Genomic DNA, 27,234 nt, shown 5'->3' with positions numbered 1-27,234 from the left:
CAGCTTTAGCATTAGCCCCCTCCTCCCTCCGCTCCGTCATCATATCCACGTAACTGCTCCGCTCTGATGGAAGCTGCAGCGAACCCACCCCCAGGTTTCTCCTCCTCCAGAGCCTCCATACGTAAGTGTTTATGCGCTTTTGTCAGCTGGTTCTCCACAGCAGTAACAGCAGTAGAAGCAGCAGGAGCTCCATCGCCCTGAACTTCGGACTTCGAGCAGGAGCTGAACTTTTATCTCACACTTTATCTCCAGCTTCCTTATCGCTCTTTTTTCCGCCCTCAAGACTCCCCTCTCTCTCTCTCTCTCTATCTCCCCATCTGACCAGAGGTTATTTTTTAACCTCTATCCCCCACCAACCTTTTTTTGCAGCGACTCTGTAGATATGACGTTAAAGTGCAGTAAGAACGAGCCTGCCGTCACTCTGGAGCGGGTGAGCAGCGTCCGCACGGCTCTCTCGGACCTCTACCTGGAGCAGCTGCTGCAGAACAAGCCCAAGGCTGACAAGGTGAGTAACCTAGCTAGCTGAGAGCCCTGTACTGAACCCAGTTCAGTACTGTCCTCAGTGCTCTTCCATTTTCCCCTCTTTCCCTTCATCCCTTCCTCTTCCTCTTTTCCCTTTCTCTCGGTAGCTTTCAGGTCTCCTCCTCGTGTATCGTGACTGTATTCGTTTGGTCTTTGCTGGCCTGCGGTGTAGGCAGATGTGGTGGTGCTGGTTCAGACCGGCGCAGCCCGGTTTGTGTTCAGCATCATCATCATCATCACCAACATCAACAACATCACCCCCAGCCTCAGGCTGCTTCAACTTCAGCCAATTCACAGCACAGATCAGCTGGAGCTGCTAGTAGCTGCACTGCTGTAGACCCCAAAATCCATCTAGCACTGACTGTAGACAGTATAAAAAATATATGTACTATAAAAAAAGATGCAGAGCTTTCAGACCTCAATAGAGTTCAGAAATCAATATTTGGTGCAATAACCCTTTTTTAATCACAGTTTTTATGCATCTTGGCATGTTCTCCTCCACCAGTCTTACACACTGTTTTTGGATAACTTTATGCCAATCCTGGTGCAAAAAGGCAGTTCAGCTCGGTATGATGGCTCGTGATCACCCATCTTCCTCTTGATTATATTCCAGAGGTTTTCAGTTTGGTCAAATCAAAGAAACTCATCATTTTTAAGTTGTCTCAATTTTTTTTTTCCAAAAAAACAAAAGTGCTCAAGCTGTTCTGGAGTTTTTGAAGGGATGCCATAAAAGAACCAATTTTGGTTTATATATGATATATATATATATGAAAATATAAGATATTTAGTTCACAATGGTTCTTTAAACCCCTTAAGAAGTGTTTCTTCAAGGACTCTAGATAAATGCTAAGTGGTCTTCAAATGAGACCATATAGAGCTGGTCAAAATGGTAAAAAAAAATTAATGATATTTAAATTTTAAATTAATATTATTTTTTTATTTTTCATGATACGTGGTTTCATGATATTTATCGCAATATTTAGACTCACAGACTGAGGTCAGTGTTTTTTGTTCAAAATATGCAATTAATCTAATCAAACAGGACTTATTACACTCGCTGTGATTAAATGTACAGTTGAATTAGTGTTCTTGAATTAGTGTTCTTCATTTATCACAGTGCACTAAATAATTGTAGGGCTGTAACTAATTGTTAAATTGGTAGATACCTAATCTGATGGTTATTTTTCTGATTGGTTGTTGATTAGTCAACAGTTATTTCTGCCATGCCCCCATCACTTTAAAATGAAATAAACATCTGAAAGTGGGACTTAAGTTCCCTGTAAATGCATAAAAGATGTTTAAATGTGGAATATGGGTTTTTAGAGAGTAAATATGTAATCTGTTGTGTGTGGACACTTTTGGAGACAGACCAGGTTGTAATTGTAAACTATGTGAATGAGCCTATGAACTCTTTTTTCCATTGTGTTTTATTCCCTAACACTCTGTGTAGAGCACTGGTGTCACAAATTAACTATTTATAGAGTTGACAATTTTCATAGTTGACATTGTCGGTTACATCTTGGCAGTTCTAAAATATCATCATACTGCCCACCGTTTCTTAGGAGAAGCACTTTTGGTTTCTATATAAATATTTCAGTGGATGTTTCTTAGCCCTTAGAAGACTCCTCTTAAAGAACAACCCTAGAAATGCTTGGTTCCATAGAAAAAAAGAAAAACATTGGATTCCATAACAAACCATGTTTGTGTAAAGTACTTTTAAATTGGTAAAATTCTTGAAACTATTATAAGTTTTTTTTTTCATACATATTTTTCTCACATATTTTATAACAACATGGTTCTTCTGTGGCATTTGTCATAGATCCCATTGTACCATTTATCACAAATATAAATGGTATTAAAGAGGTTTAATACATCTTTACAAATTAGCTTTTTAGACCTCTTTTTAGACTAGAGTCTCTTTTAGACTAACTAGAGCACTAGTTAACTAGTTTTACTGTGGATCAAGTTGGGGGATCAAGACCCAGGTTTGCTGCACTGCCACTGTTGGGCCCCTGAGAAAGGCCCTTGAGCATGTGTGTTTGCTCAATGGTGAATAACACACTGTGTGTGTATTCATTGCACAGAGGGGTTAAAGGCATAAGTCAAATTCCATCTGCGTCCAACATAAAGGGTTGACTTTGTCTTCGTTTTAAAACAAAAAGGGTCTTTTATAGTGTTAAAAGGGGGTTCTTTGACTAGTTAATATGGTGGAATCCTCTAGGGTGCTATATAGAGTTTTAATGGTTCTCCTGGTGTATTGTGTGTATATATAAACAACACTTTTAACCTATAAAATTGCTTCTCTTACACACAAATCTCTGGTCTTTTTCATCACAGAAATACATCAGAGTATTGATTAATTGATTGATTATTTTGCTCTGTTCTCATGTAACACGTGACATGACTCAACTCCAGTCATTATTGGAAGCCCAGTTTATAAAAGCAGGCTCATCACTGACTAATGTATTAGCACAAAAAACACTGTGATGTAATCAAACAGACAAAGAGCCATCTTCTGAGACACACTAGCTGAGAACATCTACGTAAAAGGAACACATGCTCTGTTAATCGTTAATCTTACAAGTGCTGTTCTTTGGTTGACGTTGTTATGAGCCTAATGCAGTTTTTCTCTGATTAGCCTGACAGATTGAAACCCACCCATTGGGTCGTTAATGTATACAAGGGTCTAGAGATAATGTTCTTTGAAAGGATCCGAAACCGTTCTAGGTGTGAATGTGTAGCTGGGGGAAGGGTTAACGAACAAGACCAATCTGCCCTCTATTGTGTCATCAGGAGGGTCTTTATAAGCCAACTGGAGCTTTATTGTCTCTTCAGGAGAAGGTTGAGACTTTAAGAAGCAACCATATTAGACTGACTTGCATTAGAGTGGCTTTTGTGGACAGATTGTTTCGTAAAGACTTTGGTCATAAGCACAAGCTACTGCTGAGTTAATCTGCTCGGTCAACAGCGGAGGCTTCGTGTTCATAACAGGTCAAAGACCTGCAGTAAAACTTGTGGTATGTAGGAACACGCAAAACAAAAGGATTAAATCTGACTTTACACATATGAGTCATCTGGGTCCAAGAAATGTGACACGTGAACTGGTACCTTGAGGTCCATTATGATAAATGGAAGGATAAAGCCAATGTAAAAAAAGAAAAAATATATGTATATATTTTCTTCAAAATCATCAGATTATGGGGCATGTGGTCCTGTCATGATAACCCAATTTCGTGGACAATATATTGTCTCAGAAATTATTTCGATAAACGATATTATTGTCATTTTTAGACTATTAAATGCCCTTGATATAATGATAATGAAATAGCACAACAAAGCATTCATATAATTTTAAAGACAACAGTCCTGCACTGTGTGTATGGAGTCACCGTTATTGAAGCATTGGTCTTTGCATTGGACTGTTATATATTTTTTACTATATTTTTTACTAAATATGCTGTATTTTGGTTTTGATTAAATAAACACTGATATTTTAGCATTGTAGTGTTATTAAGATTTTCGTCATATCATATCTAATAATATAGTGTCATTTCTTTCACGCGTACCGAGATATGAGTGTTTTAGTTCGATTAAAAATCACCCAGCCCTTGGCTGTGCTATTGATTATATTAGCAAGTAACAGATATAATGCTCATTTTGAGACTTTCAGTTATTCACAAAAATGTCACTAAAAATATAGATTTACTGGATAGTGGGTCAGTTTAGGATTTAAACATATAATTAAACATAGTTTTGTGCCACCTGCATTATCAATTTTCATTTAATTTCCAGTCATATATAAGTCATGTACACTTATTAAAGAAAACACATTTTATTTCAACTTCTGTCAAGTTCCTACTGGTAAAGGATTCATTTTCTGTAGTAAAAGAGGTATTTGAGTAATAATAACATCATTTTAAGTTTTTTTTTTTTTTAATAAAAAGATAATCATTAATCGTGGCACCCCTACTTGTAATAGTATCAAATGTAGTTTTTTCACATTCTTAGCAGCGTAAAGTGACGAAATGTTTTTTACAGCACTAATTGAGGCTATAAAAATGTGCGGTGGCATCCCACACCTGTGAGAAGATGCTGACTTAAGGAATAAATGCACGCTAGGGACACACTTGCTCTGGACTGCAGCAGAACACTTTAGCTGCAGTGCGAAAATGCTGGGCATAGTCCATTACTATCTGAAATTGCTTCTGTCCTGACTCTCTGTCCTTATCTCGTCTCTTCTTACCAGCGGGCGTTTGAAGCTATTTATGACCGGGTATACTTTTATCTAGATGTTCCATCAAAGAGCACATTTTATTAATGTTTCAAAAGCACAAAAGGGTCAGTAGAGGTGGGCAATTACTTCTATGATTCATTTCAAATGATACGTATGCGGCACTGTTGATTGAGGAATATGAAAACCCTGTACACCTGTGGCAATGGAATGTCCCATACATCTGGCATCCACTATCAGGCTTTCACCTCTTCTTGCCTTGAGTCCACTGGCAAGTATTCAGTATCTCTCACATAATAACACCTTACAACTTATACTGTATTTTTCGCACTATAAGGCGCACCAGATTATAAGGTGCGTTTTAAGAGACACTAAGTTAAGGAGTAGCTAACTAAGTTAAGTAAAGCTAAGCTAAGTAAACAAAACTGTAAGTCAAACGAGTGCTGTATGTTAATATACACAGATTTCTCTCCTGAAAATTTGGTTGAGTGAAGCGCATCTGTTTATTTACAGTAAGCTTAGATTCCCGAAATTCTCCAGCACTAAGGCTGGAGCATTGGCATTAGCGGCTAATGCAATCTGACAGCACTACACTGAGGAACCCTAAATGTTCCGGTAACCTAGGGTGATATTAGCTAGGAGTTCATCCCACATAGCTTGTTTTAACACAGTAAATGCACAGGCTACAGTCTGCTATACTCCCCTCTGAACGACAAACGAGCTAGCGTGGTTAGCGGCTAATGCTAATCCTGCTCCAGCAGTGCTAGTCAAGGTTAGCAGCAGGCTACAGGCTGATAATACTCACCTTTGAACGGGGAAATAGCGGTTAGCATCTACTGCTAATGCTACTCCTGCCTCGGCATGTTTTCCCTGCAGGCACATAACAGTATTAGACTGAAATTTTTTTGTCATCTGACAAAATGTCTGTTGACGTTGGTGGCCAGCTGGGTTATATACTGTAGGTTTAGGGACATACTATATCAAGTCTGAGAATCATATAAACATATTCAGGACATGCATATATATATACGTAATTAACCTATGGTGACCTATTGACATGTATGGAATTTAGTCAGTACTTTCAGAGCAATGGCTGATGGATGCACATATGTTAATTTCTCATTTGCCTCCAGTGAATAGTCGCTGTTGTTGGCGATAATCCATTCTTAGTCATGTATCAGAGGAGCTTCATCTGTCAGGCTGAAGAGTCCAGGCACACTATAAATAGATACGGTCGCGTCTGCCTGCCGTGCCATGTCTCATCGCTGCAGTGGAAGCAGGGAAGTCTGGGAAACAGCTTGAAGCTGGTTGCGTAACACAAACCGTGTCTCCCTATTCTCTTGTTTGTGCCAAAACAACAAGTCCTTCTGTGACCCTTTCTATTTAAATGAAGCACAGTGGGACAGAATAGGTCTTTGAACACAGATATTTTGTCTTATGGTAAGTAGACTTTGTCAAAAAAGACTGTGTCAAGGGATAATCTTCAGTAAAAGTGTTTATGATGTAGTCAAGGCCTTGAAAACTGATTAATACTAGATTTCTTGTACATACTGTCCTCTGTAATGAACTGGAGGAAATGTCTCACGTATATACTTAAATAGCAAAAGTATTGGGACAAAATTGTGTATTGTCTTCCATGACTCCTGCATTAAACTATTTACTTTTCTGTTCGGACAGACAATTCTAGCCAGATTTCGCAAGTCATAATCATTACCACCCACTGCACTGTCTACTGTGGGTGTAAATGCCTTTAAGGATCTATTTCCGGTATACTCTTGAAACAGTGGATCGAGGACTGTTACATTATAACATTTTGTACAGAGTCTTAATTTGAAGAATCTCACTTCAGCAGGGGTGTAACAAAGCTTTGTTGCACAATGCATTGCCAAAATTGAAAAAAATTGATTCCATGTTCTGTTTTTGAAGTGATTTGAGGTCGCAATCCCGCTAGTGCAGTCCAAAGAACCAGTGGGCGTAAGCAAAGGGGCAAAGTACTGTATAGGTCAGTAATTTTTGACTGAAGCCAATCACACAAGCCCTTTTTTTCGCTGTGTGAGGGGTGCGGTGTCTCACCGTAGTTGTTGCACAAGTTTTGGCTCTTCTCGTGGGCCAGGAGAGAGAGCAGGTCCTCCACCCAGCCCTCACAAGCCAAAAGGAACAACAGATTTCCAAAAATGTAGTGGAGTGAAAGTAAGACGTTTCAATTTTAAATGCAGCCAAATTAAAGGCAAGGCAAGGCAAGTTTATTTATATAGCACCTTTCATACACAATGGTCATTCAAAGTGCTTTACAAATTAGAAAATACAAAGAGAAGTCAATTTACAAAAACATGTAACAATAAAAAGCATGGATAAAGCATGATTCAAACATGATAAAAACAAAGATAAGTCAAATTAAAAACATGTAAGAAAATATATTTGTAATTTAACAAAATAGTTTAAGTTAGAACAATGTTAAAAGAAAATGAATAAAAAAGAAAATACAAGACAAAATATAATTAAAATAATTAAAATAAAATTAAATTAAAATAAAAAGTCACCAAAAAACATATACAAAAGAATCTTATTAAAAAAAGTAATTAATTATTTTTTCTTTGTTACTGTCCACTTACACAAAGATACTTTTGCTTAATATTTCCTAAATAAAGTGATTAATTGACAAATAAAAGAGCACAGTGATTTGTTTACGCTTAGAACAGTACAGGAAGCATTTATACAAGGTTGATTTATACACTTGAGAAATAAAAAGTAGAAAAAAAAATCATCTTATTCTCCAAATATTGTGAGAAAATCCAATTGTGAATCCAGAATCGTGAATTGTGAATCGAATAATAGCATGAGCAGAGTGCATGGTTATTTTACGAAAACATGCAATCGTCAATTAAGATTTCTTCCTCTTATTATTCTAGTACACTATGTAATGTATTATAAATGACATGGACAGAAAGTAACCATATGTGGGTCAATGTATAAATGAAAACACATCAATACTGAAATAGGAGATGGCTGACCTGTGGTTTACAGCTCTAAACATTAATCCTTACCCTACAGATTTATTCTGCTACTACTATGTTTATAGTATGCACTTGATTTGACCCACTACTGAGTCTGACTCTGTAACTGCTTGTAAGCAACCAACTGGATCACATGATTCACAGGATCACAGGGACCATCAGACTGTCAACATACTCACACTGCACTGGTGCTATGAAAGACAATACCACACACAGATGGAGTTGCGTTCCCCCCGTGAGCTTTCTATGTACACCCACAGCATGCCTCTCGCCCCCAGGGCACATGCTGGAGATCTAGTATAGGAGTGTTGACTGACTCGTCTCAGTTATTATTGTCTAACTTGTTCTGTGTTGTTGCTCTAATATATTTTAAACATTTAGTTTGTATTTAAAAAAAATAATTTTGAAACTCTTTTTATACACACCGTAACATACAGATTCCTTAAGTGTTGAGGCAACAAAATCATATTAGATTAGTTATAGGCATTTCCACAATATTTATAATTATGATCATTTTATCACTGCTATCAATCACTTTTAAAAGTAATATTATTTTTATTGAAAGTTTATTACATCCAATTACATAAGACTAAGTATACACTTTGCATTGAAATGTGCAGTTGATAAGTGTTTATAAAGTACTGACATTACTATACTGCTAAATATAGTTCTGGAAAAATAATTAAAAGACCACTTAAAAATTATGAGTTTTATTGATTTTACCAAATTGAAAAAAACTCTGGAATATAATCAAGATAGATGGAAGATTGATGATCACAAGCCATCAAACCAAACTAAACTGCTTGAATTTTTGCACCAGGTGTGGCATAAAGTTATCCAAAAGCAGTGTGTAAGACTGGTGGAGGAGGACATGCCAAGATGCATGAAAACTGTGATGAAAAACCAGGGTTTTTCATGAGTATAATAATAATTGATCATGTTTATTATTTTGCTGCAGAAGATTGTTTTTCTCTGGTTAACATCTCTTTTTTTGTTTTGCTCTTTACTCATGTACTTTACCCTACATCTATAGTGATCTAGCTGTATATTTGTCACTGGTGAAGCTTCTCTACAGGCCACATATGTAAAATACCACCCTTAATGCTCTCTCTCTCTAGAGCAAAAGTCAGCTCCTAGTGACTAGACTATGGTTAAGCTGAAACACAGTGAGGGGAGACGAGGGGTTCGAGGCACAAGTTGTTTTTCTCGGTGTCGACCGTCACGTGACGGGCCTGACTCTGCAAGAGTCAAATATAGGAAGTGTGAAGAGAAGAGGAAGCCTCAGGCTACAGAGCTCCAACAGATAGTTGTTGTTTTGCACCTGGAGACACGTACTGTCAGGGCTTTTGTGGCAGGAAAGAGTCTACAGTTCATTAAGGCTCTTAAAAAACTTGTAACTGTAGTATCCGTACAATTAGAGCTGTAAAACCTGTCCCAAAACATCGCCTCTTCCTAATTTACTGCCAAAGATGTTTTTTGAGTTGTTGGGTAAATATTCCATATCAGTGGTGATCTGTAATATCTGCCAGAAAAATATTATTAGCGGTCTCAGTTTAATAAGAAAAAGGCAACTAAAGGAGTCTGATTCTTTGTAAACCATTATTTATTCAGTCAATGTCAGTGTCAAAAAAGCATCCATATGTGTTCAGGAAGATTAATCACATGCATAGCAAATCTAAAAGCTTCCAATAGCTGTGAATGTTCATAAATATTGCACAAATTGAAAGGAATGAATGATACATAATATGACCAAATCTGATGTTTCTTATATAGTTATTTAAACATTTCTTCTTATATATAATGTCTAAAGAACCCCATATCCACAACTTAAAGTAATTACATTTAATTTAATTTCAGTCCAAAAGCTTACAGCATCTCAAAATAATGAGAAATTGACATAATGACATAGTATCTTAGAAGAAGAATTGTATCTCAAAATAATATAAAAGTATATTAAAATGACTTAGTATTTTTAAAGAATGAAACTATTTTAAAATAATGAAATAGTATCTTAAAATATTTAAGTAGTATCTTAAAATTATGAGATATTAAAATATATCTCAGAAAAATGCAGTTGCATCTAAATTAATGCAATAGTATCTCAAACTTATGAATGAGTATCTCAAAGTACTGCAGTAGTATCTTAAAATAATGCAATATTATTTCAAAATAATGTGATTGTGTCTCAAAATAACGTGTTTGTATCTCAAAATAATGTGATTATATATGTGCTGTGCAAAGCGACCATTAGCTACTGGTGGTGAGAAGCTAGCTAATCATGAGGACAAACCAGTTCAAAGCAGCTTCTTGACCAACTCCTTGATCTTGTGCAACATCAAATTCTGCAGATATAACATTTAATTGGGACTGAACCTTAGCTTGCATATTCCTCTTTCTCTCTCTCGCTCTCTCTCTGTGGGTGAGTAATCTAGCTTTAGCTGAGCCAGGCTGTTCCCTGTGAATCTTGATTAGCACAGCGATAGTCACTAACCTTTGGGTCGCTGTTTGGGTAGTTTACTAAAGTCATGTGACTTTCAGACAGCGTGGGTCAGCGATTTGGAGGAGTTCTAATGGAGGGACACTTCTTACGGCATTGTTCTTCTTGAATCAGCTAGTTGGTTGCGCAAGGTCTGAACGGAGCTTCCCGTTCTGAGTCAGACTCAGCTAGTTCTGGATTAGAAATAAATGGAAAATGAGATCTGAATTAAACAAAAAAGCAGTTACAAAACTACAAATTACAAATATTTAATTATCACCTAACATTTTTAGTATTCCAACAGACACACCAACAAAGCACAATTCATCCCCTCAGTAGTGCTATTCTAATCATACACTTACCTCAGTAGTGCTACTCAAGTGACATATGAGGGAAATTTACACAGCTCTCACCCACACTTCCTACCTAGTATGCAGCAGTGGTCTGATTTACAGTCCTAACATTAGAGGAAACATAGCATTTAAAAACTTATTTTTTCGCACTATAAGAGGCACTTATAATTATTTTATCATTTTTTCCCAAAAATTGACAGTGCATCTTATGTAGGAATTTTACTAGTCAGGTTGTAAGGAGCAGTAAATCCACTCCGCTGAAGTACAGCCTTATACAGGAGTTTCAGTGAAGTTTCTCCAGCACCGAGGCAGGAGCAGTATTAGCATTAGCCGCTAACCGCAGCACTAGCTCTTTCGCCATTCAGAGTAACCGCTCAAAAATATTGGAAATCTAAGCTTACTGTAAATGAATGTAAGTGCTTTACTCACACAAATAAACAGTTTTCAGGAAAGAAATCTGTGTAGATTTACATCCAGCACTCGCTTTTTAAAGAATTGCATTTTAGTTTACTTAGTCAAGACCTGCTGAATTAGAAGGGAAACACTGCGACACCCTTGTTCCTTACTAGTGTCGCTTAAAATGCGCCTTGTAATCCGGTGCGCCTTATGTATGAAAATAGACCAGAAAATAGGCGTAAATATCATTGATCGTGCACCTTATAGTGCAGTTTATCTTATAGGACATAAAATACGGTAATCAACTTGAACTGCTCAGATTGACCATATGACCATTGTGAACACTCTTTCTAATGAATGCAATCCAGCTACTTTACAGAATTATAAATAGAATTGGACTCTCTGTAGCAAATAAAATGTACCTATTGGCACCATGCCTAATGGCAGATGTGGGATGAGGGTATAAACCTTTTTAAAACCCTTGATTACAGAAAAAACAATGAAAAAACAGGGGTTGCAACAGTTCTGTCCATGCAGTGGATGTTCCAACCTATCTTCTCCCCCATTTACTAGCCAATATTGATCCAATAATTTAATAGGAAAACAGACATGGTCTTTTGTGTCTCCCTTCATGTCTGTGCATCTCTTTTCCCATCAATCTACTGAGAATCCATTACATCAGCAGAGCTCTTAACATGATGAAATTTCCTTAATGCGATTCCCCAGACTCCCCTTGCTGTTGCTGTACATCTTATCCAACCCCCATCCAGCAATTACTCCAGCAAAGAACACTGTTCTTTACACCTGAATGATTTGTGTTTCCAACACACAAGTTCCAAGCCTAGAGATGGACAATATTCATTTAGTATTACTATTTATTGTGACATAATTTATATCATTTATATCTCTATCAGAATTATGTTAAATTAAAATTATATTATATTATATATATATATATATTATATTTAAATTATGTTAAATTAGAAAAATATATTGTGATCTAAATGTTTGGCCATATCGCTCAGCCCTATCCAAGCCACAAAGAGAAAGCAGACTATCTATAATGTCTGTTAGCTGTGAGTTGCTAATTCAAATTACACTGACCCTCAGTTGGTCTGCTACTACAAAGTAAATCTCTGCTACACTGCACAGAATGAGGTCATCCAGACGCCAGACAAACCCCTCAGGAACTTTTGATTTACCCAATTTATGCCCCTCTGAGTGATTTATAAAATGATAAAATCCCTCTCAAAAGCCATCCAGCGCCTTCTGTGAAAAAGATAACGCAACACAACCTTCCGATAAGAAGGCCATTATTGATGCAGCTTAAAAGGGAAAATTCTGTGGCTTTTAAGTCATGCTATTCAATGGAACATCTCCTGCATTTCAGCTTCAGGAAGAGCAGCTAATGTTTCTGATAATGGGTAAACAGACAGTGGTTTGTTGTAACTGAGATCAGGGCTGTGGCGAATTTTGCATTGACACAAAACAGAGCAGAAAAATCTATGAAATAGCTGTTAGATTAATCGACTTATCAAAAAACTTAAGAAGAAGTATCTTACTAATGCTTTGTTTCGTGTAGTGTACTAGACCTTTTACACTATAGAATTTTGAATTACCATAGATAATATGTAGAAATACAAATATTGAAATATGATCAGGACAGACACCAAAGCACTACAGGGAAAAGGCAAGATTCATTTATTACATAACAACATAGACAGTCTTTAGGGCAAACATGGGCATATAACAATATTTTATCATATTGTTATCAGTTTCTATGAAATATATATTTTTATATCTTTTTTCTGAAATATATATTTTTTCTGATATATATAGTTTTAGATATTTGTTTCTAAAGTCTATATTTTTTCTGATATATATATACCTATTTATAGGTTTATGTTTGAGTTTAATTAACATTGTTGCTTTATACTATAAACTACAGACAACATTTCTTCAAAAATTCCAAATAGAAAAAGTCTAAAAAAAGAGAAATGGCTAAAATAAAAAAGATGCAGAGCTTTCAGGCCTCAAATAATGCAAAGAAAATATTTATAAAGTTTTAAGAGTTCAGAAATCAATATTTGGTTGAATAACCCTGTTTTTTTTACAGATTTTAGCAGATTTTACAAATATGCTGCTACTTATACATTTTGTGATGCATATTATATATCATGAAAATGTCTTTAAATATTGTGATATAATATTTTTACCTTTTTTACATTATAATAAAAAGGCTAAAGTCTGAGTAAAAAAAATGAGATTAATTGAAAGAAATAAGAAGAGAAAGAAGAAATAAATGAACTCTAAAATGTTGGGTTTTGGTTGGATCCATATTGGACAAACACGGCGCTAGTTAGTTCTGATCCAGATTTGGGTCATGCATTTAGCCTAAACGCTATGTTATTTTAACTACATTGAAATATGTAACACCATTATATGTATACATATTTCACTTTTAGACATTAAAGCAAAACTAAATCTCATTAAAGAATGACTGCATTAGAACAGTGACATACAACTTTTAAGCACCCAAAATGAAAAACTTTGCAAGCTTCAGATACATAGACAGACTTCAGTATCATCATGGAATCTCCATTTTACGAGCATCCAGTATTTATGCACTGGCAGGAAGTCCTTTGTATCCTGAGTCACTGTGCGTGCCAATGCGCATTCTTGTTTGCAGCAAAAAGGAAGGGTCAGCAGCTAGTTCTCTGTCCTCAGCATTTTTCTAAAGCATGCTTTTTTGAAAAAAAAAAAAAAACTGCATCTTCCTGGTGTCTCACATGCTACACATGCCATATTAAATTCAAAATTAAAATCAACTAAGCCCTGGCATTTTAACCTGCTTTGGCTGAGGAATCACATTTGGGTTAATTGTGGAAGTGTACATAGAGTAAACATTAAATATTTTAAAACAGCATTATTCAAGAATCTGCTGTTCTTGCTCCTGGGCTTCCCCTTGTTGGGAAGTGTTATTCTTTAAGGACACGATTTACACATGCATTTATTGACAAGCTAAAGAATCGTTTACTGAGAGTGAAAAATGAATGTGTATTAATGCAATTCAGTAAAATAATACTGGAATTTCCCATCTCATCAAAGTTACAAAATAGCTATCCTCCCTATCAAACATCACTTGAGCCTCACAGTGATGTTGAAGCTGTTATTATAAGGTAAAAACAATATATAATGTGTGTTTTTTGAGGCGTGTCTGTTTTATGTTTTCACAAATGCAAATTCACTTGTGATAAGAAAGGAGCTTTCTCATCTTTTTTAGGATTCCATTGTTGTTTTTGTGAATAATCACTGTAACAAGTGTAGGGCGCACTCTGCCTTCCACTCAGAGCCCTGTGACTGAGCTTGTCGTGCTTCACTGGTGCGATAAGGGAACATTCTTATTGAGTTATTTTGAAGTTCACAGAGTTCTCTGGGTAAACCCTGATAAGAGTGAAATGAACTGCCAGACTGGAGGTTATAAACAGTGAGGAATGTGCTCTGTGATCAAAAGTAGGCGGTATTTGAGTTGAAAAAAAAAAACTGTGAGCTGGCTCTGAAATTCAGCAAGAGAAAAAAAAAATCCTCTTATCAACTGTCAAGAGAAAAGTGATTAATTAAGTTATGATTAAGTACTTCTTAATATATGAGGTAACAATTTCAGTACGTATTGAAAAATCTCAATAAAAACAAAATTACTAAGTTAAATCAGTACAACCCTGAGGATTTTTAAAATGTCTTTATTACAGGGTTCCTGCGGGTCCTTGAAAAAAAAAAATATATATATATCTTAAATTAAAATCTAGGTAATTAAGGTATGAAATTGTCTTAAATTTACAGTAAATTTGCTGTAGGTATAAGCATCTAATCTGGGGAGACAACTAAAATTAACGAAGAGCTAGCTAAGATTAGTAGCGAGTTAGCTAACAAAATAACTTTAGTGGTTAGCTAGCTAACATACTAACTTTAGCTATCTTAAACGAGCCAGCTAACCTTACCAGGGATAGAACTAAGGTTAGCGAAAAACTATCTTACATTAGCAGCGAGTTAGCTAACATACTAATGTTAGCAGCAAGCTAACTAACATACTAACTTTAGCTAATGTTACCAGGGAGAGAACTAAAATAATTATGACTACATTTATGGGTCTTAAATTATATTTATTGAAGTCTTAAAAAGGTCTTAAAAAGCATTATTTTTGACTTTTAGTATGGTGTAAGAACCCTGTATTAGTTTAGCTTGGACACCACATAAGCCCCCACTAAATTGATCTTACTGGTGATTGATTATTAGTGATAAATTATAGTGTCTTATGGGTCTTTTTCTTAGCAAACTTTTTTTTTTAATGTTTAATTTATCTGTGTAAAGAAGGGGTTGAGGTAGGCTGCATAAGACTTCTATTTGTGGGTTCTCTAATGTTCCAATCTCAATCAGGACAGCCAGAGGTCAGGAAACAGGCAGAGAGATACAATGTAGACAAATCAAATTGGCAGCTGATCTGTGGTGGGTGAAGGGGAAGCCTGACTTCCAGAGACTTCCATCAGCCTGGCCGTACAGGTGACTGGGGAGCCTGAGGGTCGAACATCCATCAGTGTCAGGCCAGACAGGTGGGCAGTCAATAACGTAAAGGAAGGCAGAAAAAGAGAATTAGTCTTGACTGGATTTATAGAGCACAGTCAATATGCAACATTATCAGAGTGTGGCTAAAGACAAAAAAAACAGCCTAACTAAAGGGAAAGCCAGAAGGTAACATAGACACAAAGGCACCCACTCCACTGTCAGCAAACCTAAGTGATCGTGTGCAGTGGGCAGAAAAACAGCACCAGCCTCTCAAATTACCACAACTCCCTATGTCCATGTCCCCTGGATCTGCAGTCTTTATTTAAGGGGAATATTATTTACCAAAAGCTAACAACATAAATACTCACACATATACATAGACTTTACAAAAAGTCTGCTTATCAGGTGCTCATCAGTCCTCTAAAGGAGCTGCAGCTGGGTTTAGTGAATGCTCCTCCAGTGAGTGGAGGAGCCTAGTCACATCACATGACTAAGGCTTTGCAAACATTACAATCTGTATCAAATTATTCTGTGTATTATAGAATTAAACATAGGCCTGTAAATTCCTTTCCAACATTTTAAACCCAAAATAAATTAAGACCAGTGTATGTAAGCTTGTGTGTACATTGCATTAAGAATGTAGTCAATACTGATATTGGTGTTCTTTTAAATATGTATAAATAATACTAGAAAATGTATGTTTCTTTTATGGAAACTTTTACGATTTCTGTCTGGTTCATGTTTTTGATATTGTAACCTTAAGGGAAAAAAACAATCCACCCATCAACAGCTAGTGCCAGCCTTGACAAATCAAGGATTACTCAAAATGTATGATCATAAATGTCTCTGCCCTATAAGTGCCTTATTGCTTTCCAAGTATATCTTGCATAATTTCTTTCACAAAGTTTCCGTCTTTGTGTCAGCACAGCAGTACGGTCCAGTCCAGAGTCCAAGTCAAGCAATTATAGTCATAAGAAAAGTGTGACCTTTAGCTTTTAGTATGCCGATGCACACAGGAACACTCACCACTCATCAGATTAGCAGTTTTGCGCTACATGTGCACTACAAATTAAGTTACACTACACTCACTAGGCTGTAGAGCTGAGTTGTGCACTGTAGTATGTATAACAGTATCTTCTTAAAGTGTAGAAGTTTCTCAGTGCCCTGTGGAGCTCTCCCCTCTACTTTATATCATCCCATTAAGCTTGAATTTACTCATGATGGAGTGTTGATAGCTTGTCCAATAGCATCGCATACATTTTCAGTCTGGTTTAGATCTGGCGATGCATCAGGCCATGGCATACTGCATGTAGCATCAGGGTCTCCAAGGCAAGCTCTCCAGATGGCAGCAATATGTGGAAGAGCATTGTCCTGTTGGAATAGTGCACCAGAGCGGGGCAATTTTGGGCTGCTGGTTGCAGGACTTCATTAAAGTGACATTGGACTGTTGAGGTGCATGTAATGAAGACCAGAGGGGATCTGGCATTGACAAAAAAGGGACCCAACACCATGACACCAGGTCTTCTGGACTTGCCGCTGATAACTGAAGATGACCAGCTGCCGTTCTGTTTCATAGCCTCTCAATATATTAGCAATAAAATATTGACACTATCTAAAATATGCCCTGCTGTGGTTCTTCAAGGTACAGATTTGGGCATCTTTAAAGATTAGCTGCATTTTCCTAGCATAAAGAATACTTGGATAACGACAGTGTGGATAAGAAATAAGGAGGCCGGTTAGTAAAAAATGTGTGTGCCACTAAGGGCAGTGCCCTGAGGGCTTTTATCATCAGTAACACACATCTTGGCTGAAAATCCCATTGATCTTCTTGAGCTGAGAAAACAAGCTCTAGCTTGATAAATGGCATTGTCAGATTATTCTCTGAAATCCATTTATTGCTCTAAGCTTTCAATGTATTCCCACCGATCGAAGCGATAAATGATGCGACCTACGGTAACCGGCGCCTTCCATTTCCAAGACGCTGCCATATCGTCCCACTAAGCTGGACATAACTATGGCAACCACGGTAGTTGTATCATGTGTTTTTTGATCTAATGAGGTGTTGAAAATGTGGAGGTTTAATCTTTAACCCAGAGCAAATGTCACAACTAGCTATCTGCTGAGAGCCTGAGCTGAAAGCTTTGGACGGCAGATGTGGTGTTGTAGCATCGCACTGCATTTACACTGATCAAGCATAACATTAAGGCAACCTCCTTGATTCTACACCCAGTGTCCATTTTTTCAGCTTCTCTAAACGTATAGAAGCAGTTTATTGTCCTATAATATCAGACTGTAGACTTTGTTTCTCTGCATACTTTACTATAGGTCATTATCAGCACTGCAGTGACACTGACCTGCTGTGTGTGTGTGTACCACTAAATCATAGACAGCAGTGCTGCTAGAGTTTTTAAACACTGTCCACTCATTTGTTGCTGAGCAGTTTTTGTTGATCATTCTCTAGTTCTTTATCAGAGCTCACAGGATGCTGTTGTTGGGCTATTTTCAGTCCAACAGTGTTAAGTAACTAATTTATACAGTACTTAAGCTACAACTCTTAATACTGTTCAAATGAAGCTCAAATATCTGTATGCTCAAATACAGCTTTGGAAAAAATTAAGAGACCACTTCAGTTTCTGAATCATTTTCTCTAATTTTGCTATTAATAGGTATATGTTAAAGTAAAATGAGCATAGTTGTTTCATTCTATAAACTCTGGACATCAATTTTTCTTCCAAATTCTAAATATAAAAAAAAAATCATTTAGAGCATTTATTTGCAGAAAATGAGAAATGAATGAAATAACAAAACATAGCAAAATTTCCAGACCTCAAATAATGCGTTTAAGAGTTATAAGTTCATAAATCAATATTTGTTAGAATAACCCTGTTTTTTAATCACAGTTTTCATGCATCTTGGCATGTTCTCCTCCAGCAGTTTTACACACTGCTTTTGGATAACAGTTCAGCTTGGTTTGATTGCTTGTGATCATCCATCTTCCTCTTGATTATATTCCAGAGGTTTTCGGTAAAATCAAAGAAACTCATCATTTTAAGTGGTCTCATATTTTTTTCCAAAACTGTATTTTCACAGCCTTGAGGTGGTAATAGGTCTTGACGGAAAATAAACACCCAACAACGATTTCCTCTACATCCATTTTGCATTGTTATCTCACAGCTAGTGTTTATCTATACAAAGCCCACACAGAAATCTATAGTCATGTGTTTTCTGGCACTAAGCCATTCCTGATTGTCTGTGTGTGTTTCAGGCGGCTATGCAGACATTTGAAGGGAAGGATCAGGAGGTATACACCAACGGCAGTGCTGGACACATGAACGGTAAAGAAGTGATCAAGATGCGTGAAGTGGCCTTCGAGAAGAACCCATCAGAACCAATGGTACTGTGTTAAACTGAGGCTTAAACTGTAATTTTCCAGCAGCAACATGTAACTTAATTTTCATACGTTGGTCTTTAATCTTCTTGTTTTCTGTTCCTCATCAGGGTGTCACTCTGAAACTGAATGAAAAGCAGAAATGTACGGTGGCAAGAATATTACACGGAGGAATGATCCACAGACAAGGTTAGAAGTGCTCCAACTAGATTTATATAAGAGCCATTCAGGACACAGGATCATCTTCCTGTCTTTATTTAATTGCTCCATAAGTAAACAGAAAGAATTTCTCACACATTTTTCATTTTGGTGCACTTTGATTTTCCCCTGTGTGAAAACAAAAAAAAAAGAAAAATTTAAAAAATTTAATCATATGGACATTAGTGAGTTTGACATATCTTACTTATCTAGATATACTTTTGATAATAGACCAGTGATTTGGTCATCATAGATTATCAGAGATATCATGAAAAACACAACTTAAGAAATTTGCAAGCAGAAAAAACTAACAAAAAAGAGTAAAGAAGCCTTTTTCACAGTTTTAAATACTCAATTAATACAAAGTTCCATCTACATGTTAATTAGCATAAGAAATACCCAAAGTATAGATACACTGTTAACGCTTGGGTAAAATTGACCCGTCTTAAACTGTAACCTTAACCAATGACTAACTGAATGTGATAATATGATATGTTTACATTACACACATATTGTTCCAGTCAGTTTGACCCAGTAGTTACAATAAATAAAGGATGAATACTAAATATTTTTGATGAGATTGTGTTGAATTAACTGTTGTGTAAAAACAGATTGTTGCAGTTGATGGATGTTTAATGTAAATGTGAGTTTGGCTTTATCTCTGCCACTAACAGAGGCTTTTTTGTGGGGTTTTTTTTAGGCTCCTTACATGAAGGGGATGAAATTGCAGAGATTAATGGTAAAAGTGTTGCTAATCAGAGTGTGGACCAGCTGCAGAAGATTCTGGCAAGTATTTCTTCTACATCTTCCAATAGTGAAAGACCTTCTTTTAGACAGACAGACAGATAGATATATATATATATACTGTGTGGTCTTGTATGCATTAAAATCAGACTGACCAATCATAGATGATTGAAGGCAAAAAAACGCTTTGTATTCGATGTAGAATTTCCCCTCTTTAAATTGTTTTAAAGAGGGGAGGGATTCATACTCAGTGTGAAAGAGCCTTAAAATATGCATGTTTTTTTGTGGTATAGCAGTATATTTGGGGCTTATGTTTGGCTGTTGTTTTTGCAGAAAGACACAAATGGCATTGTCACATTGAAAGTCATCCCCAACCAGCGAAATCGCTTAATGGTTTGTGAGGTAAGCAAAATTGTATGTCTATATAAGTCTATGAACAAACCTATGTTTTGCTCTTTAGTACAAAATTATCTTCGTTGTTTGCCAACAGTGTTGGATCTTATCCATGTATTTTTATATGTATATCTGTTTCAGCGCAAGTAATTTGTGTGTTACACATTGGTTTGTTCTTTGTTAGGGGAATCCTCTAATCCTCTGGCTCAGGTGACTATCCAATCATTAGACTCCAGTAGTGGCTAACCATAGATAATCACATTTCCTCATTAAAATAAATGAACTGGAAACATGCTGTGTTTCTACTGTCATCTGCTGGTCACATTGTGGCACGACGCTCTGATGCTTTGTTAAGGAGGATAATGAGAGCATTAAACTCTTTGAGCATTATAAATATTGGTGTAAAAGAGGCGTTGTGTTCTACAGTGTGATACGTGATGGCAGTCTTCTCATTTATCAGCATAACATGCACATATAAGCTGTTCATATTGTGTCTACATCGTATGAACCCAAAACCAGTTGTAGGGAACAGCATAGCTCACACTTGGTGGACTGTGCTCTTTTTGCTCTGGTGTTAGCGTACCACCTGTAGGCTAACTAGAGACCTGACTCATCCTGTAGAGATCTATCAGCCTCAACTAAATCTCCTTTTCTTTTCTGTACTAAAAAGTCTCTTTTTGGTTCTAAAGGTTCCGTTTCAGTTTTTTGGCTACACAAAAAATAAATACAATGTTTAGAAATAAAGCACTGCCACTATTATTTGAACTTGGGAGATCGCAAGTTCGAATCCTGATCATGCAGCTTGCCATCAGCTGCCAGAGCCCTGAGAGAGTACAATTGGCCTTGCTCTCACTGGGTGGGTAGATGGCGCTCTTTCCCCTTATCTCTCCTAGGGTGATGTCAATTAGCACAAGGCGTCTGTAAGCTGATGTATCGGAACCGAGTTCAAAAAACATTCCAAAAAACTAAATTCATATCCCACCACCTTATTTATCTATACATTGTTTTGTCTTTCTGGCCACAAGGCTAAATGTTTGGGAACCCCCGCTCTATACATTAAAGCATTTCGTGTGAAGTAGGCACTAATCATGGCAGTTACGTTAGAAATTAGAAAGTTTTTCTCCCTGCAGACATACATGAGGGCTCAGTTCGACTACGACCCCGCCAAGGATGACCTCATCCCATGCAAAGAGGCAGGCCTTAAATTCCAAACGGGTGACATCATTCAGATCATCAATAAAGGCGACCCAAACTGGTGGCAGGGCAGGGTGGACAGTTCAGCCAAAGACTTTGCAGGTCTTCTGCCTTCCCCAGAACTTCAGGAATGGTGCGTTTTAATAGATAATTTACTATTTATTGACTTTAGTCCACATGTTCATAAAATTAGATGATATAATGTAGAGTGTTCTTTAATCAGCTTGTCCTTAATTTTTGTCAAATTACCTATTTTTCTGTACTTATCATATATAACGCTTGTATCTTTTGGCAGGCGTGCAGCCAGTAAAAGCAAAAAGACAGGTGAAGCCAGTCAGTCATGCAGTCCTTTTGGCAAAAAGAAGAAATGCAAAGACAAGTACTTGGCCAAGCACAGCTCCAGTAAGTAACCCCTCCAATTATTATTTTTTTCTTATGGATTGTCAACTTTTATTGTTACACTTGACTGAAAAATGATAATAATAATAATATTTGTTTCTCAGTCTTTGATCAGCTTGATGTCATTTCTTACGAAGAAGTCGTGCAGCTCCCTGCATTCAACAGAAAAACACTGGTACTCATCGGTAAGAAGCTTAAATTGTTATGTATCTGTAGTTATGCATTATAAAGTCTTAATATGTTGGTTCTGTGTACATTAAAAGCCAGTGGTACTATCAAACTACGACTATCAATAGAAGCAAGATCCTTAAAACCAATTACAAAAGAATCTTCAGCTCACTAGAAGATTTAACTCACCCAAATTTTTAACATACACACACATACAATCACAATAATTTACTATTATGCATAGCAATAATAATATGAAGCTTACAGGGTTTGTACAGTCATGAAAAACCTAGAATAAACTCATAGAATTTAAAAATAGCAGTTTTCAGGCCTGGATAAATTTTGGAAAATTCATGGAAATTTGGTCTACATATCGTTGTGTTTCAGTTTATCGATGAAGAAAATCTCTTTTGAGCTAAAAAGTACTTCAGCTAGTAAGTTCAGTAATTTAACCCTACACAACGTAGCTCTGAGTATCTGACACACATTTTATTATTAAAAATTAACATTTTTATCAGATTCATTTTAGACCTACTATAATCCGTTTTAGTAATAGTTTTAGTCATAGTTTTAGTTGGTTTTTGGGTTAATTGTCCATGTCTGCACTGATGTTTTAAAAATCGTACGTTCATGAAAATATGCCTTAAAGGCATATGATGCTTTTTTACCTCATACCTATTTAACAATATTTGTGATCAGACCAAATTTGGTCCCTGTTAATGTAAGAGTAAAGATAGTTGGATTTCTGCGGTCATCTGATTATTAAAATGTAACATAAAAAGTGTACTCTTTTTGGTTTCTTAGATCAGATTAATGATTAGAAATCTGATAAAGAGAACTGGATTTTACTTAAGTATTCTGGGATTTGTTTTTGCCACATATATAGTGACTGAGCTGTTAGAATGCTTATTATTTTAAATGCATTAAAAAAATTCAAGCTCCATTTTGCCATGTTATAAAAACGCTGTACCAGGATGTTTGAAGCTTAAGAAACATGTTGATTATTGTCTGAATGCAAAATAAGACATATTGTATTATTGCCAGACTTATGTGAACCCAGAATTCTGTTCATCTCAACCAAGTGCGTGTGAATGTGCTGATCAGATATTATTAGATTTTCTACAGTTATTTGATTATTAAGTACACTTTTTGTCTTTATATGTTGTTTTTTGTGTAGGTGCACCAGGTGTTGGAAGGAGTCATATAAAAAGTTCGCTGCTAACCAAATACCCTGAAAAGTTTGCCTACCCAGCACCCCGTAAGTAGAGAGACTTACTTTCACTGTTTATCCAGTTATTTATTTTATCTGCACAGCATTAAATAGAGAACATTTTAAACTTATAATTAATGTTTCACTGGTTTAATCTGTTATTTTTAGTGATTCCACATTATTAGCATTAATAAATATCCAGCCTATCTAATAAAACATCCCCATGAATCCAAACAGACACTACCAGACCTCCCAAGAAAGATGAAGAGAGCGGTCAGGAATATTACTTCGTCTCCAATGATGAGATGACCAAATGCATCGTGGGGAATGAGTTCTTGGAGTATGGCAGTTTCCAGGGCAACATGTTCGGCACCAAGATCGAGACCATCCTGAAGATACACGAGCAGGGCAAGATCGCACTTCTAGATGTAGAACCTCAGGTAAGCCAATGCTCGACACTATTAAAGATTAAGTTTGAATTAAATATGATGTTATTTGCTGTATTATGCATTTTTTCTTACACAGAATTGTTTTCTTTAGCCTGATCAGTTACTGTTATTAAACTGTTATAAGCTTACCTGCAAAACACCCCACAAAAATGCAGAAAAAGGCAGCTATATGTATTCTAAATGTCCCTCCCATTTTCAGAATATATAGAATGAATATATATTCAAAAGTTAGTATTGTTTTTTTTTATCACATTGGAAATAAAAAGTTAATTTGCAAAGACAGATGCTATTCTATAAACATACCATTATCTGTTTTTGCAAATTAACTTTTTGTTTCCATTTTTAATGCTTCTTATGACAAAATTACATTTTCTTCATTTTACTACCGTCTGTCTACTTTTCTTTCAGACTCTAAAACTCCTCAGGACAGCAGATTTTGCTCCACTAGTTGTGTTCATAGGTCCAACCAACACTGGGAACCAGGTCAGTCCTTATTTTCTATTATATTTATTTGTGTAAATTAGTGATATGTCTGTCACGATAATTACTTTTCTTTTGAACAATATATTTTGTGAAAAATAATTGCTATTATTGATATTATTATAATTATTTGTTTTAAGACTGATAGAATGATGTAACTGATAAATATACATATACATATTCGTCATGCCCTCTCTGTAAAAAAAAAAGTTTTTACATTAGCTTTTAATTAGGTTTACTTTTTTGAGTTTTTTCTCAGTTGTTGTTTTTTTTTTATCTGTTTATGTACACCACTTTTTACAACAATTTTAATTGTATAAAATGATCTACAGCTCTAGACAAATTGGAGACCACTTCAGTTTCTGAATCAGTTTTTCTGATTTTGCTATTTATAGGTATATGTTTGAGTAAAATTAACATTATTGTTTTATTCTATAAACAACAGACAACATTTCTCCCAAATTCCAAATAAAAATATTGTCGTTTAGAGCATTTATTTACAGAAAATGAGAAATGGCTGAAATAACAAAAAAGATGCAAAAATATAAACCTCAAACTATGCCAAGAAAACAAGTTCATATTCATAAAGTTTTAAGAGTTCAGAAATCAATATTTGGTGGAATAACCCTGTTTTTAATAACAGTTTTCATGCATCTTGGCATGTTCTCCTCCACCAGTCTTGCACACTGCTTTTGGATAAATTAATGCCACTCCTGGTGTAAAAATTCAAGCAGTTCAGCTTAGTTTGATGGCTTGTGATCATCCATCTTCCTCTTGATTATATTCCAGAGGTTTTCAATTTGGTCAAATCAAAGTAACTCATCATTTTTGAGTGATCTCTTATTTTTTCAGAGCTGTAGATAAATAAAGTGTATTACTATTATATGATGTTTGTTTCCCACTATCCACAGTCCGAGGCCCTGCAAGCAATCCAGAAGGAATCGGAGGCCATCCACAGCACATATCGCCACTTCTTCGACTTGACACTGGTGAACAACGACGTGGACGAGAGTGTGAAGGGCGTGGAGGAAGCCTTAGAGAGAGCATCCTCTAGCCCACAATGGGTCCCTGTGTCCTGGGTCTACTGACATCCCCACCCTACTTCACCAAATCCCTCCCCTAAAGAAAAAAAAAAAACCTTGCCGTATTAAAGCAGGTGCAATACCAAATCACAAGACTAAAGCTGAGTCTGAGCGGCTGTCTCAGCATCTCCAGGCTGCTCGCACTGGATGAACCCAAGTGTTTGCAAGGATGTTTGTTTTTTAAAAGCAATAAGTTAGATATTTTCTTTTATCAGATGTGAATGAGTATAGATTTTAACCCTTTATTTACGACACAGTTTATTAAGAGCAGTGCACTATCGACAAGTGCCAGCAGATATCAGGCAGAATGTGTTGGTTAAGTATGTGATGCAAAAAAGGACCACTACTGTGAAACACCGCTCGGGAATGAAAAGGTCTGGTCTTTTTAGTTGACCTTGGCTTTTGGTTTTATACTGTATGTAACAGGAAGTGCTGCTCCTACTGTCTGTATGTGCTGTATTAAAACAGGGAAATCATGTGAACTGAATCATGTGAGTTGAACTTTCTCAGTGTTTTATGATGTAGCTCATAAAAGTATGGCACTTTTGGAGTGAACTGAATAAACATCTCCCACCAATGGTAATCCTGGCACTTGATTGCAGTATCTACACAATACAACACAATATATTCAAGGGGTTTTCATTATTATTTCATGTATTACGGTAGCCGCATGCACAGTGGAGCTGGGGGAGAAGCTGCTCACGGATCTCCTGTAAAGACTGAAAATAGAAAAGCATTGAGTTTTTCAGCTCAATAAACATATTTTCATCAGGTCTAATCAACAAATATACACCAGCAAGACCACATTATTTGCAGAACAATGTAATATTTTGGATACGCAGACCTTTTTCTTAATAAAAAGAAAATCAATCTGTTTTAGGTTAAATTTAATATATTTTTAAACGTTGTGTTATGTATATATCACAATTTAAAGTCTTTTTAAAGAAGCTATCAAATAAAATCACTAAATCAGTCTTGAAAAACACTTTCCATAGTATATTACATTTCAAATAATATTACTGTAGAGACATGATGGCAAAGTTATGAACAAATACCTATTGGTTAAATATAGAGCAAATTTAGACTAACTTTGGATTAAATGGCACCACTGACATCTTGAGGAACACTAATATTATGTATTGTGTTTCAAATGATAACACTGTAAGAATTGATTTAAATCGGGGGGTTAATGTAGAAAACTTGCGTATTTGGTTGTATATAGGTCAGGATTTGGAGTCCTTTAAAGCCAGCAAATCAAACTGTTATCAAATGACACCATTAAGATTTTGAAGAAGTACTGTATCAAGTGATATTGGAGCAATGGAAGGTCAAACTTAAGAAAAATGCCCATTTGGATTGCACAAACCATAATTTGTACTTAGGACAGCCAAATGGCTTTTTCTGGCCCTTTTCCAGAGTTTACTACAAGTGGTTTTAAAGCTATTTTCCCCAGTGTTTTATTGCATATCCAACTAAAATATGGAGACAAACATTTCAATCTTACCACAGCACATAACTAAGTTAAACTATTGTATCCTTAGGCACATAACCCTCAAAACCATTTGTTCTATTAAATATATAATAGACTGCACTCATGCATGTTATATTTTGCAACAGGACATTGGTAATTACCTACACAAAAGTGTATTCTAATGGGCACTTGATCTGATGCAAGAGGTAAAAAGCAAAAATGGGATACAGTTTAAGACAGTGGTTCTTAAACTGCAGGAAACATGAAAAAGAAGTATGTTCTATATATTTAGTAATTCACATTATCCAATTTGGCCAAAAACATTCCAATGCCTGCTAAAACACACACTTTTCTCCCTAATTGTACTATACTGATTATCCCGCCCACTCACTAAAAATTCCCCAACATCAGGAGGGTGAAGACTAGCACATGCCTCCTCTGATGCATGTGAAATCATCTACCACTTCTTTTCAAACTACTGCAGCTGAGGCATTACCAAGTGCGCA

At 36.1% G+C, this 27,234-nt stretch overlaps 1 protein-coding gene across 1 annotated transcript; it reads left to right on the top strand.

Annotated features, from left to right (window-relative positions):
• Nucleotides 1-25,840, top strand: mpp1 (MAGUK p55 scaffold protein 1). Its single transcript, XM_007231695.4, has 13 exons — nt 1-121; nt 370-505; nt 18,818-18,946; nt 19,051-19,129; nt 19,839-19,924; nt 20,216-20,284; nt 21,406-21,602; nt 21,765-21,871; nt 21,973-22,053; nt 23,214-23,294; nt 23,484-23,686; nt 24,104-24,178; nt 25,087-25,840. The coding sequence occupies exons 2-13, from the start codon at nt 383-385 to the stop codon at nt 25,261-25,263; spliced, it is 1,407 nt and encodes a 468-aa protein (XP_007231757.3). The 5' UTR covers nt 1-121; nt 370-382; the 3' UTR covers nt 25,264-25,840.
• The last annotated feature ends 1,394 nt before the right edge of the window (nt 25,841-27,234 follow it).

Source organism: Astyanax mexicanus, chromosome 17, assembly GCF_023375975.1.
Source record: "Astyanax mexicanus isolate ESR-SI-001 chromosome 17, AstMex3_surface, whole genome shotgun sequence".
In the NCBI taxonomy this organism is placed as follows: Eukaryota; Metazoa; Chordata; class Actinopteri; order Characiformes; family Acestrorhamphidae; genus Astyanax; species Astyanax mexicanus.
The sequence above is the reverse complement of the archived record's forward strand: the minus strand, read 5'-3'. Positions and strand labels throughout refer to the sequence as shown.